Source organism: Anguilla rostrata, chromosome 15 (assembly GCF_018555375.3).
Source record: "Anguilla rostrata isolate EN2019 chromosome 15, ASM1855537v3, whole genome shotgun sequence".
In the NCBI taxonomy this organism is placed as follows: domain Eukaryota; kingdom Metazoa; phylum Chordata; class Actinopteri; order Anguilliformes; family Anguillidae; genus Anguilla; species Anguilla rostrata.
In genome coordinates, this window is record NC_057947.1 from 7,717,862 (window position 1) to 7,738,516 (window position 20,655).

At 42.3% G+C, this 20,655-nt stretch overlaps 1 protein-coding gene across 1 annotated transcript; it reads left to right on the plus strand.

Moving 5' to 3' along the window:
* The first annotated feature begins 86 nt into the window (after positions 1–86).
* arl6ip6 (ADP-ribosylation factor-like 6 interacting protein 6) lies at positions 87–10,461 on the plus strand. The gene is made up of 4 exons (XM_064309962.1): positions 87–886; positions 1,285–1,338; positions 1,737–1,869; positions 9,220–10,461. The coding sequence occupies exons 1-4, from the start codon at positions 535–537 to the stop codon at positions 9,311–9,313; spliced, it is 633 nt and encodes a 210-aa protein (XP_064166032.1). The 5' UTR covers positions 87–534; the 3' UTR covers positions 9,314–10,461.
* Positions 10,462–20,655: the final 10,194 nt, after the last annotated feature.

Sequence of the window (20,655 nt, forward strand, 5' to 3'; positions counted from 1 at the left end):
TACCACATCGTAGAATAGAAATTCACCATTTGGATTGGGAAAGGGATATTTAGGTGGGGTCACAACTTTTGACGCGGAAGTATGAGCCGCGATGTTTTGAACACGGTAGTAAGCAAGAGTTTTGATATTAGACTCGTCTAAAGTGAAGTTTTAACTATCTGGCTAGTCTGATAAACTAGCACCAATCTAGAACACTTCAGCTTAACATGGATAAGCAATTCAGTTAATCGAACTTTATTTACCCTACTAGTGGTCAACACGTTGGCAGAATACAAAACGGGCTGTTTAACTTTCATATTAGCATGCTAAATTAACCGTGCCCCTAACTGGAGCGAGCCAAAAATATTTGCGTCACGGACTGTTACCACCCGATAAGGGAATTGTTAGTTTGCCAGCATTAGATTAGCTAGCTAACGTTGGCTGTTTCCATCGGCGTTCAGTGTTATTTCTTTTGGTGTTATCTTAAACTGTATCTGAAACTACACCGAACTTGGAAAAATATCTGCATCAATTTTACTAACCAACAAGTTAAAAATGCCGCGTGTCAGCGATGGTACAGAGGCATTACAGGCGGATGATTTTGTGGCCCCAGCTGTTGAAAACGATTTGGATTCAGCTGTAATTCGAAGGCTAGACGAACAGTATGAGATTTTCGATCAGTCACGAAGTTACAAGAATGAAGAAGAACCAACTGCAACTCGGAAAGCAGTCTCATTTAAGTCGACAGGATCTCAATATCCGGGCAAATTGAGCAAATACGCGGAACACAAGAAATACTGGAGCAATGGGAAGCACTGGCCTGCGAGGATATTTTCAATGCTCTGCTGCATTGTTATACTTTCGGTCGTCGCGTTTCTCTTGGCATTCATGTACCTTATTTTGAAAGGTAGCTAAACGTTAGTGAAATTCATCTTAGAGTAGCATAAATAGCCACGAGCAGGATAGCAACAGGGTCTTAGCTTTCTTAGATTACCGCTTGTGCTGTTGGTTAACTGTAACGGTGGATGTGACGCGTTTAATTAATTGACCCGATTCATATTTTTCGTTCATTTCAAATCAGCGAAAGTACCCTCTTGGTGGATACAGCTGTTGTCTAATAAATATTTGCACCCTGTAACATCATCATTGTTATAATATTGACATTTCTTATGTTTGTAGAAAATCTCTTTTTTTTCATAATTGCAGGCTACCAGTCACATAACCACAATATTTCATAATAATCATAGTATGTATTATCATCAGTTTATATAGGCTGACGATTGTCATATTTATTTTCTGTTTCAGAGTTACGCAGTGAGAGACTTACCACAGAAGATGGTTCAGAAATAAAACTTCTGGGTAAATATAAATCCAAACCAAATATACCGTCAATAATTCGTTGGGTAAATCTTTAAGGAAAGTGTTTTGGAGTTTTGTTGCGCACATGAAATACAATTTGCTCAAACGTGCCAACATGGAATTCACGTGTCACCTGTCAACTAATTTATTTATATGTTTATAATATATCGAATTATCAGTTCCATCTGTTAGCGCCAAACAGTGGCAAGTTAATAAATATTTAACATATATTTTAAAATATATATTATATATGAAATTGTGCCGATAACAACTCTAAAACGACCATTTATATTAAAAATGACCGCATGGTGGATTTGTGTGTCATTTCCTGTTTTATTTTATTATGTCCTGAATGCGTGTTGTAATTATTTCACTACACATTCAAAATGTGTTTTCAGGCTTTTGGAGTTTGCTGGTGTTGTCCACAATAGCTGGAATCTCGTGCTGCAGCTTCTCTTGGACCTTGACTTACTTTGATTCTTTTGAACCTGGCATGTATCCCCCATCACTGCTGTCTCCTGCAAGACAAAGGTCAGACTAAGCTCTTTCATTTTGCCCAGAATGACACCTTGTGTTTTTTTTTCTGTTTATTTACATGTGCATCCCTTTTAATTGTAATTACAGCTTTTTAAATGGTATAAAGGTCTATAAAACAATGCAAAACTCGTTATAACTCAGTACTTTCTTTGACACAATGGTACAGGAACTGCAATGTGAATGTTCAGTAAATACTGTCTTGAAATTGGTATAATATTACGTAGGTATAACATTTGTACGGAAATTGTATATTGTCTTGTGTGTTTCCCTTGTTTTTACCCTAACTCAGACTCCGTTGTCAGCATTGTGGAATTATCATTGTTAGCTGTGTGGATTAAAAAGTGTCTAAATTCAATTGGTGGGGCCGGGGGCACTATGGAAACATACCATTGCGAATTTATTGTGAACGCCTAGTGTATGGAAACTGTATGTTTCGACAGCTGAGGTTTTGACAGTAGGCTACTGTTTATTTCATTTTTTGGCTTCAAGAAGAGTACTCAGTTCCCCTAAACAGTCAGCGATAGCTAGACTATCTCTGATGTTACCTCTTCTCTGGTTCACTGATAAGTGTTATTATTTGGAGTACTATACATGCATGCTTCTCTGCATATTATTCCCTGCTTTTTATAAATCAAGAAATAACTGACAATTCATTACTTCGAAGTGTTCATCATTTTAATGCCTTGATTGAAGAACAACTTTTCTGAAGTTGGTGAATGTGCAGAAAGTTTTTTTTTTTCCCTTAAATTTTGCCGTTGATATAATTTCTAGAAACACGCACGGCAAAAGTGCAGCATTCCATTTCATCTGATCTTCAGTCACAGTAGAGTGGCTCAGGCTCAGAGGGACCACTCAGAAGAACATAAAGGCAATTTCTCTGCTAATTGGCTTTCATCATTCAACAGCGGTGCTAACGAAGGATTCACTTCAAAGGGTGCTAAAATTTGCCCCTGCAGTTTTGGCGCAGGCTTTCAGGCCTGTATGTGACTGATAATTCTGGCCTTTCTTCTGTTCTTTCCGGATCTTTCCATGACGGTAGACTGCGTGCAGTGATGTCATCTCAACTTTGGCTGCTTTGATGTCCTTCTTCTGAAGACGTGTAGTAAAGCCCTGATTGGCTGCTTTTGCATTCAGATAGGCTATGTAGTCGCTGAACGTACTGTGTGAATTGGAATTTAATGGCTCTTAGGGTCCAGCAATATTATGATTTATTTCAATGTCAGTATATTGATGGAAAATACCTAAATAATGTAATATAGCCTATTCAGTATTTTATGGCAAACCATGGCATGCGATCATATGTATACTTAGTTCCCATATATTATGGTACATGCATTTAATTCTGACCATACTGAAGAATAATGATGAGTTGGCTGTTATTGTAACTGAACCATTGTAGTAATTTTGATCTAGATAAAGTAAAACCAAATCTCTTGGGAACATTGCTTGAGTGTTTTTAAAGTATATTTATATTTCTATTGTCCTAGTGTTACAAGTGGGAGGGTTATGGTTTTGAGGTCATGAAATAGCCAAGAGAAAAACAGGGTATCTTTATTGGGATGAGTTGGCTTGGATTCTGTTTTAAGCATTCACATAACTTAGCTGGGAGATGATTGGAAGAACAAAATGTAACGGTGGACTGTTATTGTTATATTGCCAATGGCCTTTGGATTATACTTCATCAATTTATTCCTGTATAGCCCACTCCCAGAAGACAGCGAGCATATGGGCGTGGTATTGTGCATAGCATTAGAGTAAAAAACTATCAAAAATCTGGTTGTTGGCTGACAATTGAAGTGCTAGTTATCTAGCTAGCTAGCCTTCTATGTGCAAAAAATGTTCCTCGTGTGCTAACAAAACCAGGATTGTATTAGGTTGGGAATGATACCTTAGTGGTAAAATTATTGATAGTTTAGAAAAAATATTTATTCTGTATTTCAGTATTAGTAAAATTGTTATATCGTCAGTATCGATGTGAGCTTTTGTATCGAAAAGTTAGTATATCAAAATATCGCTGGACCCGATTGGCCCTTGCACTAATCGAGTGATATACGATAGGCAGCCTATGTACAATTAACAGCATAGATTGCATCAGTTGATAGCAGCAATTCTGGTATGAAGTCCTGACTGTGCCAGTGCCAACATTCGTAAGGCAAGTTCCTCCTTGCATAGTTGTTGGACCAGTCATCCCACGCAAACTAACCTGTGATCAGCTGTCCCCTTCACAGATCTTTCTATGTTGATTAAATGGAATATAGGCTACTGATTCCAAATCTGTTCTTAGATATGCTTCTTGTTCACTGTAACCTTAGTCACGATATTGTTTGTTTACCACCAGATGTCACTGTTGAATTTTCTTTTGAGCATTAAATCATACTTGAGCATTTATTATAATAAGATGCATGTTATTTGTGATATTTAGTCTCAGTGGTAGGAGAATTCACGCAGAAGCTAAATTCATCTGCAGGAAACCCTGATGTCATTGTTGAATTTATTTTGTACTGCATAATTTTTTATGTATGACGTGTGCTAACAAAAACTTTTCTGAGAAACAGGACTACCCGTCACGTTGTGTACCTCACTTCACAAACACCAGATCAGTTGAATTTATCAATTATGCTAATTAAACATATTTGAAACAGTTTAAATCCTGAAAAATACTCCCTTTAAATGTTTGTAGTCTTTTTTTAGTGTCACATGTTGTATATACATGTATGTCTGTGTAGAAGTGGGCACCTAAAATGTATGTTATATCTTGTTATCCTTTAGGAAGACCTTTTGGTGTAAACGGGGAGAATGGTAGTCATTAGGGTAGTTCTTAGTGTAGCCATTAGGGGGGACGTTGTGTTTCCTTGTTTCGTGCCGATTGCCCTTGACATTAAACGCGGGGAGGGGGGTGGAGCCAGAGAGCGGGCCGAGCACCATTCTTTCACAGCATTGAGTGACAGGCCGGGAGAGAGAGAGAGCTTCAGAAAGAGGCTCATTTTTCTGAAGAGAGGTTCTGTAACGGACGGGGACGAAAGCGCCCGTTGTCAGCCGCGCACCCCTCTCCGCCGGCGACCGCGGCACTTAACAATTTCGGAGCAAGCTGCCGCGCCTCCGCTCCGATGGGCCGCCTCATTCGTCAAACCGCGCCGGGTTGTCTTCGGTCGCAGCTCCTGAGCCGTCCCCTCATCGCTCATAATTCTGGCTGTAATTGGAGCATATTACCCGCAGCTGGCCGGGCACAACCGGGTCGGGCCGCGCTCCTGTTAAACAATTCGGTCAAAACTCAGACCCCACCGCGCGTTAAATGACCTGTTAAATGCAACGTCGAGATGGAAAGATTACTTTTCCCATTTGGTGTTTTTTTTTCTTCATTATTTCTTTCGCCGATGGTTCCAATGTCCCTAAAATGTACTAATTAATGGGTTGTTTAAATGAAATGTACGGGGTCGTCATGGTACATTTCAGTAGGGCGAGCAGCTCACAGAATGCTATGGCAGTTGAGCTAAATCACTTTAAAAATGTGTTTTTTGTAGTCACTTTATTCTCTTGTTTGAGTTCTTGAATTGAATAAAAATCCCACGCGTTTCTACTGAGATATACAATGGCTGAGTCCCCTCTCATTACTGGAGTGCACAAGACAAAGGAACAGAGCAGGTCTGGCAAACTACACATAGAATAAAGGACTGAATGAGAGAATGGATTCTGGCATTTTCCTCATCTTAGGGCAACTGAAACATGCTTTGAGTGAAAAGTACAGTAGTACACAATTCCTGTCATTTTCTGGACTGCAGTCAGTTCTGCCACAGACCTTCTGACATTTCACTTCCGACTGGCCTTCACAGACTCGCCTGTGTTAAACTGAATGCCTCCTCACATCCAGTCACACAGCGGGGTTCGTTGGAGTTTGCGCAAGGATAAAATGTTATTTTTCGACTTCTTTTGCTACTGCTTTGTCAAACTATATAGCCTGTATTTCTGGATACTTACGGTGGTATTAATCAATTAATACAGTTATTAATCAATATTAATCTTCTTTGTGTTTGAGTGTGCCTTCTACTTTCCAAGCTGTTTCCACAGTGAGTTTAGATGCATACACTACTGAAGCCTACTCTCGACTTGAGCATTTGTTTCAAACTCTTTCACAGATGTGCAGAGATTTATAGAAGGTACGGATCTCCAAGGAATTTTACATGTAGTTTTCAACTTTTAGCCTCGTATTCTATGGTTTGTCCTTATAAATGTTTTTGGTTTCTCGCTGGTTAACCGCAGAATGCCATGGGACGCGCGTCTGACGTAGCGGCATTAGACCGAGGATAATAGGTCCGGAATCCGGTCGCTCGCCGCCGGGGGTTCGCGGTATCTTACCTCCAAGCCGAGTTTATGGCCGGACAGCATGCGTCTCAATCCAATTAGAGCGCGCTAGCGTGTGGCCCTGCCGGCGCAGCGGCGCCGCCAGATTGATCGGCAGTCATTGGCTGCCCTCGGCGCGTTCCGCGGACACGCCGGGCTTTTTCCGTCATCCCGGGCCGTCGGACGCCGCCGGTCTCGCCGCCCGCTCAGAGGCCCGACTCCGGGGCCCTCGCGCCTTGGCGAAGTGCGGCGGGCGAGTTCCCTTTTCGAGTAACCCCCCCTACGGTAAGGCTCCTCGGTGACAACCGCCGGGACGGGAGTGGCGAAGCGTCCACGGCGAAACTTTACTCTACAAACCGCCGGCCCGTGGACGACTGAAAAGGAACCATCGATTTGGTCTGCGGGGGGTGACAAAGTGCTGTTTCACCCCACGGTTTGAGGTATCGGACGGGGGCCCTGCCCTCATCGCTGATGGTCTGGTAAAGGCTGGTGCAGCTAAAAGCATATTTGTCCTGTGGGCGAGTATTGACCTGTGGCAGATAGGGCCGTATTGATCCTGCTGTTAGCGCGGGCCGGGTGCGCTGTTACTCTGCCTGGCGTCCGCGCACGCTGAGCGTTCCCACTTCCTCCGAGAGATTTATAAAAATTTGTACATTAGCGATTTTTGTTAGCTTGCCGACGTTGTGGAGGCCCGTTGAAACAAGTTCCTTTCTTTGTTTCTTCTGAGAGTGCGCATCTCGTTACCCTGCAGAAGTTTGAAGCTTCGTGACAGAATTTAATCAATTTAATCCGAAAGCGATGGTGCTTCTCCCCACTGAGGGGCATGTCTAAAGCAAGGGCCCCATTCGCTCTGAATGTGCACTCGCATATTTTTTGTTGTGATCATTTGTCTGTATCCAGGAGGGAAAAAAAGAACTCGTGCTTAAATGATTTGCTGAGAAAAATCGCCATAAATATCTATATTGAAAGCTTCCTGAAGTCTACGGTTTTTGAGGATGTGGTTTTTTCCGAGTACTGTCTTTAAGGCAGGTTGAGAAACCGCCATCTTTAACCTGTTCATTAAAAACATATGGCAAACTCAAAGAAAATAATGCAATTAAATCATTTCAAAATCGGTTTTGAAATCAGAACAGGAGTTGTTAGATTAAATTAAAAGGCAATTGTGATTTAAAAAATAAAAAAAAGTTTATTATACATATTTTTCTTTAAAAATAACCCTGGCCCTTGCTTGTGCGGGCACTGGGCACTGTGGGGTCTGGTGATGAAGTGAGCCAGCCGACGGAGCTCACAAACGAGTTAAAGACCCCCACTTTGTGCCTTTCTCCCTCCGCGGGTCATTTGCATGATTTCTGCTTTTGTCCGTAGTTGGGTCGGCATTTTCAGCTGAGGGCGGCGGCACCTGCTGCACGACCATGTTTCCATAGAAACCAGTTGTCAAGACGCATCAGTTCAAATGCCAGTGCAGCCAGGTTTGAAAAGAAACGGGTCCCTCGGTCATCTGTCGGTTATAATTGCTGACTACGACGCTCGTTACAGGAAAAACAAATGAGCTTCAAAACTCCTCTACTTTTCCTGTCTTTGTGTGAGAAAATTGCTGTTTGTTGTTGATCAGACCTTTTACACTGTAGCACATTTAGTGATACAAATATTTGTGCGGTCCGCATATGTCATTTGAATTAAAAAAATTTTTTTTAATTAGTTTGGCTATCATTAAGACATTACTTGTTTTTCTCATGATAATCAATTCTGTATGGTCCATTTAATTGATGTTGTTTGTAAACTGAAACAGTTTAAATTGCCATATTCTGATGGCGTGGAGGCCTGTTGTGTCTAAAGCTTGAGTGATGGCACAAGATTCATGCATCAGCTACTAGGCACGTTCTAAAATTAATGAATGCATTTTTATTTTTGCCTCATGGAAAATTTCCACAGCATCTTTTTTGCTTTTCATTTGAGCTATTTCAGAAGAAGCACAAAGACCGTGATTGCTGCTAGGAACCAAGCCTCTCTCCATGCCTGCTCTGAGATATGAAAGTATGCCTGATTTCATGAATAGCAATCATATTCCCGTTTTTCTTCTCGGACTCGAACACTTCCACAGTTATTACAGGCCACAAGTCTTTAGAATATCCAGAGAAAACTGTAAGGGTTAGGCTTCAATTACGTTAAAAAAAAAAGGTCATTGTACCAAATATTTTAATTAATGTATTTTTAGTCATCAGTTTTAACTACAGCTGAGCAGAGACTACAGTGCTTACTGCTACTGTTATTCATGTACATTCCGCTGTACATTTTCAGTCCTCTTCTATCATGTCAAGCTGCGATGTTGTTTTGCTGAAACTAATCGGGGTGGATTCAGATGATGTAGCGTTCTGCAGTCCACGGTGCGTACGTGCCTCTCTCGCTACGATGAACACACCTGGGCTGGATGGCGGGGGGGGGGGGGGTGTTGGGCACGCTGCTCAGACCTCGGGGGCGGGGCAGAGTGCGGGGCGGCGGCAGGGGCAGGCCTCGGGGGTCGCATGGAGCGAGCGCCTGCCACGTCGAGAGGGGCTCAGAGGAGAAGCGGAGCAGAAGAGGGACGAGGCGACGGAAAGCGAGGCGGAGCACGTCCCCCCGGTCAGGGCGCCGCGGCTGACAGTTTAATAATGAACGCCGTCTCCCGTCTGCTCCCCCGATACCGCGCTCTCATCGCGTCAGGCTCAGGGCCCCCACCCGCACGCCCCACGTCAAACATCAGCACACTGTTAGGAGTTAAAGCCAAGCAGACCGCTCTATGCCGTTTTAGCACGTTAGCACGTTTTTGTAGCGTTTGAGAATTCTTTAGCACGTAGATCATAGATGTGATCTATACGCTGAAGACTTTCACAACAAGCCGAGGCTCGTCGTTTTTCTACTTGTCTAATAGCTATTGACTCCGGAATGTTCCCCCGCACTCTTTTTCTAATCTTTATAAGCAATGAAGTACTAAGGCGTGCGTGTTTCTGTTTTTTTTTGTTTTTCCAGAAAGATGACGGGCCGCTCCTTCCACATCGGCTACAGCATGGCGATCCTGAACGGCGTCGTGGCGGCTCTCACCGTCGTCTGGTGCCTGTCGTGAGCCGCGGTCGACCGCCCCTCTCAGTAATCGCATAAAACCGGCTCTACGCATCGCACTTCCTGCTTCTTACTCACGCAAACATGCGAAAAAAAATCCATAACGTTTTCCCTCTCTCTTCTCGTCAGACGTATCAATTGATTCCCACACATGTCTCTGTGAAATCGAATACCACTATTCTTCCACTGCTGTTAGCACTGCGCTTATTGTGGTTTACAGCTTAGGTTACAACACTGTCTGAAGTTTAATGTTTTTTTTTATTATCTAAAAATAATGGAAGGAAAAAATGTATATGTACATGTGCATATTCCAGAAAGAATACAGGGAAAGGACTCTTGGTTAGTGGGCGTTTGTTGTCTTAAAGTGCCTTTAAGGTCTGTAATAATTTTTCAGATCAAATTGTTTTTTCTTAATGCTTCTGCCAAAGATTTTTACAGAATTGCTTTGTTAAGAAAAATTATTACGAAATATTATAATGTTTGAGTCACAAATTGTAAGTATGCACATTTTAGAGTACAGGGGATTGAAAGCTGTGTGAAATTCAAAGTTGTAGCACATAGTAACCCAGAAGGGCGGGAAAAGTTGTTTTAAAGAACTTCTTGGTATAAAAACTCTTTTATATTTTGCTATAGAATCTGTGTCTGTATATTAACTTATAAGATTAGTTTTATTATTGTTACTGGGGAATTTAGCCACTACTTTAACTGGGTATATTTATTACAGTCTTAATCGTGACTTACAATCTTTCAGTTCTGGAAAAAATAAGTTGAAAAAACACTGTTTTAGCAGGTGTTCAGCATTGTTCTAATCAGGATTGTTATCTCATGACACTTACCTAATGTAGTCCGATAAGTACTCAAGTCTTGTTTGATTTTGTTCTGTTGTAGTGTAACAGGCCAGGTGGTTTTAGTGAGAGTTTTATCTTTGTGTGCCCTGTTTGATCTACTCTCAGTATTTGTTTTACCGCAAGTGTTTATCTTGATTCCGTTCAGACGCAGGAGGGTCATGTAATGAATCACTCCCAGATTGATTCAGTTTGATGGGGTGCAACGGAAAGGCTTCATGGTTTTGTCAGTTTGATGTTTCGAATTTATGTTGAAATAAAGTCACTGATATTGCTCACTTTATATTGAATAAAAAAAGCAAAGCGATTCAAGAAGTTATTGAAATATTTTGCCAGCTCTTGTCACACTTTAGCAGTCAATTTCTTTTCCTCTATCTTTGAATAATATGCTTGAAGAGAAAGAAGGTATTTGATCAATTGGTTTCACAATTATCAGCACAGAAAACATTTGTACTCTGTTAAGGTAAAGCTAGTACACAGCGTATGCTTCTATGGTTTGATTGCAATGGCTCGCTCAGGAAAGCTGTGGCAACCTTTCCATTTTGTGTGAATGATTTCTGTAAATATTGTTTTTATGGATTATCTGTGCAGCCCTCCCTTTATATTTGAAAAGGCTGACACTGATAAAAGAGTAGGATTCAGTTTTTTTTTCTGAAAAAGGGCTTTGTCCTGTAGATGTAATGCAATAATGTAGGAATAGATGCATACAAAATTGCAGATTGATGTGTGGCAGGAAATGTTTTCTCACCGGTAATAATAGAACTGATGTTGTGTTACGTAATACCCCTGTCATTCTCACAGTTGCGGCAGCCATTGAAGGTTAATCTGTCTCTTACTAGTGATTAGGCAAAGGCCAGTTTCAATTTACTCCTACTGCTGAAAGCATTAAAGTTTCTCATTCAAATATTTCATATTAATGTGAGCAAATATGCCTGTACGGAGTCATTTTTTAGTCAAATAAATATTCACACGTTCTCCCTCGAATGCACACTCTGCTGTCTGCAGAACGTTTTTTAAAGGTGTCTAAAGTAGATGAACAGTCCAGCTCATTTTTCCACCGCAAACTGATGAGTGAAAATTGCTATGTCGTAATTCACTCCTCATTACAGTCTAGGGATGAACTGCACCTGTAATATGAGCATTTTAGATGTCCGTTTTGTATTTAAAGAAATAAGATTTTTAAAAGTCGGCAATGTTGTGGATTACAGCGGACAACTCGTGTGAACGGCGTGTTTTTTTCGTACGACACATCCCTTTAGGGGACCACTTTGTCAAGACGGGAAATCTGGGGCTGTGACGGCTTGGCCATTACCCCTAATGAAGCGAGACCTTTCGGCGGTGGAAGCGGTCTTGCCGCATTTCTCATCGATTAAAGCGCGCTTTCTGACAGCTGTAGCGCGGGCGAAACAGGCGGCTAATTCCGTAGCGCCACTGGAACGTCCGCAGCCGGAGAACTCGGCTTATTATAAAATGACAGAATGCGTGAGTCCGAGCTTCTTCATTTATCACACAGTTCTGTGGGACAGCTTCTACATAATCTATGTATCTGTCTTTATTTACATGTACATTCAGAATGTGCTGCTAACAAGCCAATTCAGCAGTAGTACTTTTGAATATTTATGAATTGTTTACTTGCTCTCAAATTGAAACAATGCAGTGTTTTGAAAAAGTATTTTCCCCCTTCCTGATTTCCTCTGTTATTGCGTATTTGTCAGTCACGCTGAATGGTTTCAGATCTTTAGATGAAATGTAATATTAGACAGAAAACCCGAGTAAACACAAAACATATTTTAAATATAAATTTTCATTTATTTAATGAAAAATTTTATCAAACACCCACATCACTCAAGTGAAAAAATAATTGCTCCCTTAAAGTTAACTGGCTTCACCACCTTTAGCAGTAACAACTTCAACTATTCTTATAAATTGATACCAGTCTTTCACATCGCTGTTGGGGAATGTTAGCCCACTCTTCTTCGCAAAATTGCTTTAATTCAGACAAATTGGTAGGTTTTCCAGTATGAACTGCTCGTTTCAGGTCCTGCCACAGCATCTCTATTGGGTTCAAGCCAGGACTTGTGACTTAGCCACTCCAAAACTTTAATTTTGTTTCTTTCCAGCCATTCAGATGTGGGCTTGCTTTTTTGTATTGGATCATTGTCTTGTTGCATTACCCAATTACGCTTCAGCTCACGGACAGTTGACCGGACATTCTCTTTGAGAATTTTCTAGTACAGGGCAGAACTCATGGTTCCTTCATTAATGGCTAGTCATCCAGGTCCCGAGGAAGCAAAGCATCCCCACACCATCAGACTACCACCACCATGTCTGACTGTTCGTATGATATTCTTACTGTGAAATGCTGTATTTGCTTTACACCAGAAATAAAGGGACCTGTGTCATTCAAAAAAATTTAACTCATCCAATGAATATTATCCCATCCAGGTGTTTTTTTTTGCAAATGAGCGACAGGCATTGATGTTTCCCTTGGTTAGCAGTGGTTTCTGCCTTGCTGCTCTCCCAAGAATCCCATTTTTCCCCCGGTCTCTTTCATATTGCAGAGTCCTGAACACTGATATTAGCTGAAGCTGGAGCGGTCATTTGGAGATAATGGCTATCATTGTGGTTTGGTGGATTCCCAGAGCCTTAAATTGGCTTTGTAACCCTTTCCAGACTGATGTATTTCAACAACTCCCCCCCCCCCTCATCTTCTCATTTTCTCATTGATTTTGGCATAGTGAGCTTGTAGAAACTCTATGGTGACTATTTCACTCTGATGGAAAGGTTCAATTTGAGTGAAGTTTAGATTCAACAGGACTTGCTGTGTTCAATCAGCTGAATGTAATTATCAATGAAATTTGGTTAATTTGTTGATTGAGTAACTAAATCAGGAAGGGGGCAAATACGTTTTCACGGCACTGTAAGTTAGAAGAGGGGACTGTGCCTGTAGTCTTGGAGAACCACAGGATCAGCTGGTTTTTCTTTTGTTGCTTGGGCTAATTGATCAGTTAAAGTTCATTACGCAGTTACATCGAGCTCATCGGGTTTTCTGCGTCTGAATTCATTCCTGTTTTTAAAGCAAAACGAAACAACCAGCAACCCCTGTGTCCATGATGAGGGTCGCAGAACCCTGATTAATACTAACATTTCCACCACGTCAAGGTTATTGTTTATTTCCCCAAAGTAAAATCAATAGTGTCATATACATTCATACTGAGTTGACCTTTGAAATTGTCCCAAAATGGAAGGGTTGCTGTCAGAGGGGGAGAATATTATTTTCTTTCTTCCTGTGATTAGTGACGTCACAATTTACTATGTTGTCTGAGTGTTGAACTTCAGCAGTAATATGATTCATAGGGACAGAGCATTGATAATAAATGGTGTTGGTTTTGTTTTCTATTCGCGGATGAGACCAATGGCATGTTGTGTGGGCTCGAGAGAACAAAGCAATGTCACAGCTCCCGAGTGCGCGCAGGCTCGTTTGGTAAATGACGTGGCGTTATAATACTCACTTATTTATGAACACCTGCTCCGCTTCTTTAAATAGCTCGTGGTCCTGCCTCTCATCTACGCGGTGCAAACCGTATGGGATCTCAAGTTCTGGGGGGGGGGAAGTGGGGGGAAGTGGGGGGAAGAACACCCTGGGCCTCAGATGCGAGCTCCAACTGCCACTTAATTTTATTTTTAAAATTCTCAGAGAACACGCCTTTTGTGATTTGTTGTAGCTCATTTTCGGCATCCGGTAGACTTCGCTATTCTTTTGCGTTTCGCGGTTTCCTTTTGGCTAACCAAGTGTACATTTTTATGGGGATTTCTTAATTTGCTGGGCAAATCATTGGTAGTTCAAATGTTGTTATTGTCCACTTATCTCCGATAATGCTGCTATTAAAAGTCAACTTTTTTTATTATCTTTGTATGCATGAGCAAATAACCAATTAAATTGTGCACCTGCTAGTAATAAGTGAGCGTTATGTGAGATTCTCTCATAAGGTGGGCTTATGCTGTGTGATTACGCCGTAGATGCACGCTTGTCATTTGGGACTTTTGTCATCAGTGCGATAGAGCTCCCTAGCGCCCTGGCAGCTGTTCTCAGTGCCATCTCTTGTGTGCAGCAATGGCAGAGTAGCTCTCATGTCAGAGAATCCACACTACTGAGCGCACTCTTCATCAAACGGTTATCAAAACGACAAACGAAGACAATATTTGTGATTACTTTGAATGTGCTTTCTAATTGAGCAGCCCGTACTATATTAAGGGATTGACTTTCTTTTGGGTAAAAAAAAATAAAAATAAAATTAGGCTGTCTGCCTGGCACTTGAAAATGTTTGAAGAGTCATGCATCATTTATTTGGAAACCTTTGCAAACGATCGCAGATTGTAAATTAGATACCATGTTAAACTGTCTCTGTCTCCTGCCCCCACCCCCCCCCCCCTCTTATTAAATTAGAGCCGTCCCAAATGCTCGGTGCCGTCTTATCTCCAGGAAACATTTGGGCTTCCGCCAACTCTGGGCTGGCTGTGGCTTCAGCTGGAACGGCCACGCTCCCTCCACGCACGGGCGATGTCTCGCTTCTCGCTGCCAGGGTATCACGCACCGTTTGTTCCGTCGAGCTGCGCGACCGTTTCAAAATATGTTTTTTTTTTCTTAAACTGTCGCTACAACGAGTTTTGTGTACACGTTATGGCATCGTGGGCAATATCGTTTGTTTTCTCCTGAGGGTGCCCACCTATGACCGTGAAAGGAAGCCAGAACAGTGGATTTTTCCAGAAGGTTAGCTCCTGGATTTTAGCACTTCAGGAGAAATAATGCACAAACCTGGTGTATTTGTGCAATATTAACATTTTTATGAAGCTTGTTCGTCCATAAAATCATGACGTATGTCCCAACTATCCATCCATTATATGACTTGATTATTCCTGGTCAGGGTCGCGGGGACCTGGAACCTATCCCAGCATGCACTGGGCGAGAGGCAGGAATACACCCTGGACAGGTCACCAGTCCATAGCTGGGCTCACACACCATTCACTCACACTCATACTACACTACAGGTGATTTAGGAGTCTCCAAATAGCCTGACCTGCATGTTTTTGTGACGTGAAGCCCACAGACGTGTTCATAGCACGTTGCAAATTCTTTAAACTTTTTGTATCATTATAAAGCAGAAGTAATTGTATTGCTGGTCCGTTCATATCAGCCATTTTGGTAGACTTAATGAAAGGTGCCCTGAACATCATCTCACCGCTGGTGATTTGTTCCTGCGGCGGATGGAACTGTCACAGCCTGTTCCTGTTCCACACACTGTACTCCTCGGCTGGTTGAGTTTAGCTCATTTGCTCCCGAACGCTGGATGTGAGGCGAATGGCCAATGTCTAACAGGCGCAGCCATGTGCGGAAGCTAACTAGCTCCAGAAGCGCATCAGCGAGTTTCGCCCGCGCTCGTCTCTAGCAGGAGCCGGGGCCCGTTCCTTATGTAACTTATGAGCAGGTCCTGGTTCTACGGTTCATCTGTTTTGACAGCACCGATTTCATCAAAGTCACTTATTCCCAAGTCTCTTAATTGAACAAGGTAAAGAGAGTCGGGTGCAACCACCCTTTCTCACCCTGATAGCTGGTTACGATTTCAGTGTCCTGACCACGCCATTCAGCTACTCGGTGTGTAACCAAATTCCTTAATGACTCGCCACAGCATTCTAATCTAATTAAGATTACACTGAAGTCTGGCCTTGCAGGTTTGGAGTTATGACCAGATTACATGAGAATGGCTTCGTTATGTTTGATGCTATAAAAGCAGAACTCTGCATGCATTTTTTTACCCATGGCAATGGTACGAAAATGATAATGAGAGGTAGCTATTTTCTATTTTTTGCCTGAAACAGATTGAGCAAAATTATTCACTTAATACATGGCAGGTACTGTAGCAGTTACGATGACAATGAACGCTGTTTGGACATATGATTATTTGAGAACATTTTCACTTCCATCTTAAATCTGATTTGCAATATAAATAAATAATCAAAAAATGTATTAATCCTTTCTTCCCAGGCTTTCTGCTTGTCAGGACTGGTACGTTAATTGTTGGTGACAATCTGTCAGCATGCATTTGTGTTCTTAGCAAGGACAGTAAAGCAGTCATATTCAAAACTAATAAGCCAACAATGAAAAGTTTAATGAAGCAGAATCAAAAAACTTTTATTTTCTTTAAAAATTCTTCTGCACTAAATAAAAAAACAACTTGCTCAAAAATGGTAGACATTTAGAATAAACCACATTATGCCTTACTATGGATGGCTTTGTTTAGTGGTTTTTTTATAGAGTAGTTGCTGAAGATATTCGCATAATGGTGTAGCAAAATAATGTGGCAGCTCCAAAGTATTCATATATATATATATATAATTTCTCTGGGCATACATGTACCTTTTGATACTGCTGAACAAAGCTTGTGCAGGTGCCTCTGTGAATAATTTAACCACAATGTGCATTGAATCAGAAACAGGTTATTTTTTCCTTGAGGGAGCCGGTAGAGAGAAAAGTGCTAGTTCCCTTGTGGACATGCATGGCTGGCAGGAATCTGTTGTTCCTTAATCGGCTGTAAGGTTTCTGAAGAATACCCTGAAAATGACCTAAAAAGAATACTCTTTTTTCTTTTCAAGAGCATTTTAATTTTATGCCATCCCTATAAAGCATTAGTTGATTTTTTTGAAAGCATTAGTTGACTTTATACTTGGTGGATATTCAGCTATACTTATATTAAATCACGTACAATAACCCTTTCCACATTTCCTCTGGCCAGTACCATAGAGGTTTGACCCACAGAGACTGAAATGCAACCATCTGGCAGTAGTATCACCACATCATATGGTCCAGTCCGTTTGATGAGGCTAAAATCGACCGCTACCAAGCTTGGTCCTGTTGACGTTCACATAACTTATTTGTGTATCAGGTATGCTCTGAAACTGGACATTCGATGTCTATGGTGCTGATGGTTTGATCATTTGGTACAATTTTCATTTTGATGTTTCCCCTGGACGTATTTTTTGGTGGTATCTACAATTGCTGATAGGGTTTGTCTTTAACCACAAACTGTAACAATATTTTTTTACTATTCCTAGCAAGGAAATCAGTGGACTTGGGGAGGAGATTATTTCTCTAGCCAGATTTTCAGACTCTGAACGTTTGGACTCACGGGTTGGTTTGGACTTACAGGACTCTTTTATTATGGTATATTAGTTTATATTGAATATCATTATTTCATTATATATGGCTATGGCAACAAGGGTGTGTGAGGGAAATCAGTAGCATTTATGAAGACATCTGCAAACATACAGATTTAGCCCTGGAGCCTGTCCCCCTGTTATCAGAACATGATCTGGCTATATATATCCAATATGTTTTTTTTCTCTGTGCTGTGTTCTGTCCTAAATGCATTAAACCCAGTTTAATTTCGGCGTGAGAGTTTGGACATCTGCGATCTCCGCGTGCGACAGTTGCCCAGGGAGACCGGAGAGGGAACAATGGTTCGTTTAAACGACGTCCTTTGCGAGATCTGCCGGCGCCGTCGGCAGAGCCGTGTTTGATTCTCCTCTCCCCCCCCGCCCGAGTGTGATTCCGCGTGACAGCGGTCTGACCCGTCCCGTGACATATCGCTCCCGTCAATCTCCCATCTCCCTCCTGCAGGAAGCAGCGGCGCTCCGCTAAACCGCAAAGTCTCGCCGCGGCGGGTCTATTTCCGGAACTCTCCTGGCTAAATTGGAAAACGTAGCGGAGCCGCTTTCGTTTTCTTTCGGGTTCCGCCGCGCCTGATTCGCTCGGCGTCGTGGCTGAGTACCGCACGGAAAATTACGACTTACTGAGTCAAAGCTGGATTCGTCTTACCCCCCCCCTTAAATTACATTAGCCTCTCTTCAACATCTTTTGGGATGGTATTATGACAGACACAAACAGCTGCACCCTTCACGTTGTCTCCAGTGCTGTTGTTGCTGCCGTCTTCACCGTAAGAATATCCCCGTCTCAGATCCTGATGAGTGTCAGTTATAGCACAGCGTATGTAACTGCTCACAAACAAATCTAATTCTAAATGCTGTTCTGCGGTCTTCGAGTGGCAGCTGTCTCACCACCCCCAGGTACAGCAGGCGGGGTTTGCCTGTTAATCAGCAGGAGGAACGCGCACCTTCCCAGAACGCACCACGGGCGCGTTTAACTCCGAGATCCACGCATCACAAAACCCCGCCGTCAGAGGAATACGGCGTTCTGTTCTCCTTCTCCATTCACATCGTTACAGTGCAACAATCATGGGTAAATGCGCGATGAGATTATGGGTGTAATTCCCGCCGTGCACTTTTTTGGCAAGGATATAACATCCTCTGCTTTCACCCAGTAAGAACAGGAGCGCTTGACGCTGGATGTTTCTGCACTTGCCTATTTAAAGGCCTTGGATGCTTTGCTCTGGAGGTGGCTGATGTGCTACGACAGCAGGCTGTCTCTCAGTGGAGCTGGACAGGAGCAGACCGATACTGTGAACAGCCAGGGCCCAGATAGTGTCCAGCTCTAAAGGACGTTTATCCTCAGTGTAATGGGAGAAGCTTTTGAACTGAACTGAAGCAAAGGTTCTATTTGCTGCTAGTGATTATACGTCTCCTTCGTCAGCTGTGTGAGCAAAGTCAGATCTCTTACACACAGGAGTTGCAGACATACTGTATATCAGGGGTGTCCAATCTTATTACCGAAAAGGGCCGGTGTGGTGGCAAGTTTTAGTTTTTTTGCCCAGTTCCAAGACACCTGATTCTACTTATCAAGATCTTGATTGAAGACCACGATTAGTTAATTATTTGAATTTAACGCAGTGTTAAAACAGCCTGCGCCAGCATTGGCTCTTTTCAACTAAGATTGGGCACCCCTGCAGTATAGCGTTCTGATTAACGGAAATAACAAAAGAGGAAAAAGGATTGCCAAATATGTATATGAAACAGCATGTACAGCGTTTCTCTGATTGTTAATTAGCACCTTTGCATTTCGTGCTTACAAATAAACGGATACTTGGCGGTTGAAATTAATTAAACTATCTGCAAAGAGAAAACGCAATTTTGAAATAATCATTATAAAACTGATGAATATTTATTTGTGTGTGTCAACACGCATACGGTAGCCCAGTGCTAAATTCTAAAAATAGGCCGCAATAATCAGTTGAAGGTAGGCTACTTGAATGCAAAATGGAAAGATCTAGAGAATAATTGGCGGCTGATTGAAGGATAATCATGTAACGTATCTAATGCATGGAAGGCTTGTCTTGTCGTCTTTGCAAGGATAGCGCAAATCGCATTTTCGTTCTGGCCCTTTTGGCCCAGGCAATCTCCTGGGTTGTTGTGCTGTTTAGCGATGACGCGGCTGCACGGTCGATATTTGTTTGCTCTCTCCCTGGCGCTCACGTTGTCATTACACGGGCCGATGTCCACTTGGATGGGAGCGGCGGGTAATATTGACACTGGCCGGCCAGACATGTCAGGCGTGAGATGACAGTGTTTTCCTTTCCAGAGATTATATGGGGTTCCAGTTAGTTACCTAGCAACAAACACATTCCGCCGAAATGGCGGAATTCGCGGACTTGAGGAGCCATAAAAACCCCTGATGTCTCGGTCCGAAGTTCGGGCGCGCGGTTTGGGTCCGCCTGCGAAACTGAAGAATGTCAGAGGAATTATGAGTGTGATGGTTAAGGCATCGGGTTCAACTGTCTGGCTGGGGTCTGCTGTTGTGCTCTTGCTCAAGGCTCTCTCTTTGAATAGCTTCAGAAAACACGCAGCTGTATCACAAAGCTGTACGACAATGCAAGCAACTTAATGAAATCCAGGCATTTCAATATAATTTGGACAGAAAACCCGCTGGAGCAAGAAATAATTAATGTAAATGGTCTTTTGTGCACAAAAAAATGTTGCGTTACGTAGACTTTGCCCTGGGGCAGGGGTAGCGCGAAGCCGAAAATTAAATTAATCGTTGCCATTTTGTTTTCAGAATATCCCGGTGCAATCTTCCAAATGTCACCGGTGACTGTGCGCTTGCTCTTTCTCCCCGAGCTGGAGGACTGCACTTTGGCTTTTTCTTGTTTCTGCCATATTGGTTGTCAGTCCTCGTGTACGCATGTTCACCGTAAGACAGGAGCAGTGCAGCCCTGTGTAATGGAGCAGTATCAGGCACCATATACAGCAGAACAACACGCCATACCTCCCATCTGTGAGTCATCGACACATCAGTGACGAGGACTGTCTCCAGGTCTCCATTTTATTCACATATCTGTGCGCTTGTTTGTCTATTTATTCTGTCTTATTTTATAAGAACATCCCTACACATGTACACCACCTGAAAAGAATGGTGTGCATGGTATTAAATGTAATGTACTTTGCTAAAGAGCGCAGATTATATAAGGTTATATTTTGTAACATGTTGGACACCTGCCTATGCATATTTGAAAATGATGCAACTACAGTTGTTGTGGATCGGGAGTTGTTACTC

What these genes read in the sequence shown, in the direction of transcription:
- arl6ip6 (XM_064309962.1), top strand. Translation starts at nt 535, where the DNA reads ATGCCGCGTGTCAGCGATGGTACAGAGGCATTACAGGCGGATGATTTT. An exon ending in CATGTACCTTATTTTGAAAG is followed by an intron (nt 887 to 1,284) that starts GTAGCTAAACGT and finishes TTTCTGTTTCAG; the next exon opens with AGTTACGCAGTGAGAGACTT. An exon ending in CTGTCTCCTGCAAGACAAAG is followed by an intron (nt 1,870 to 9,219) that starts GTCAGACTAAGC and finishes TTGTTTTTCCAG; the next exon opens with AAAGATGACGGGCCGCTCCT.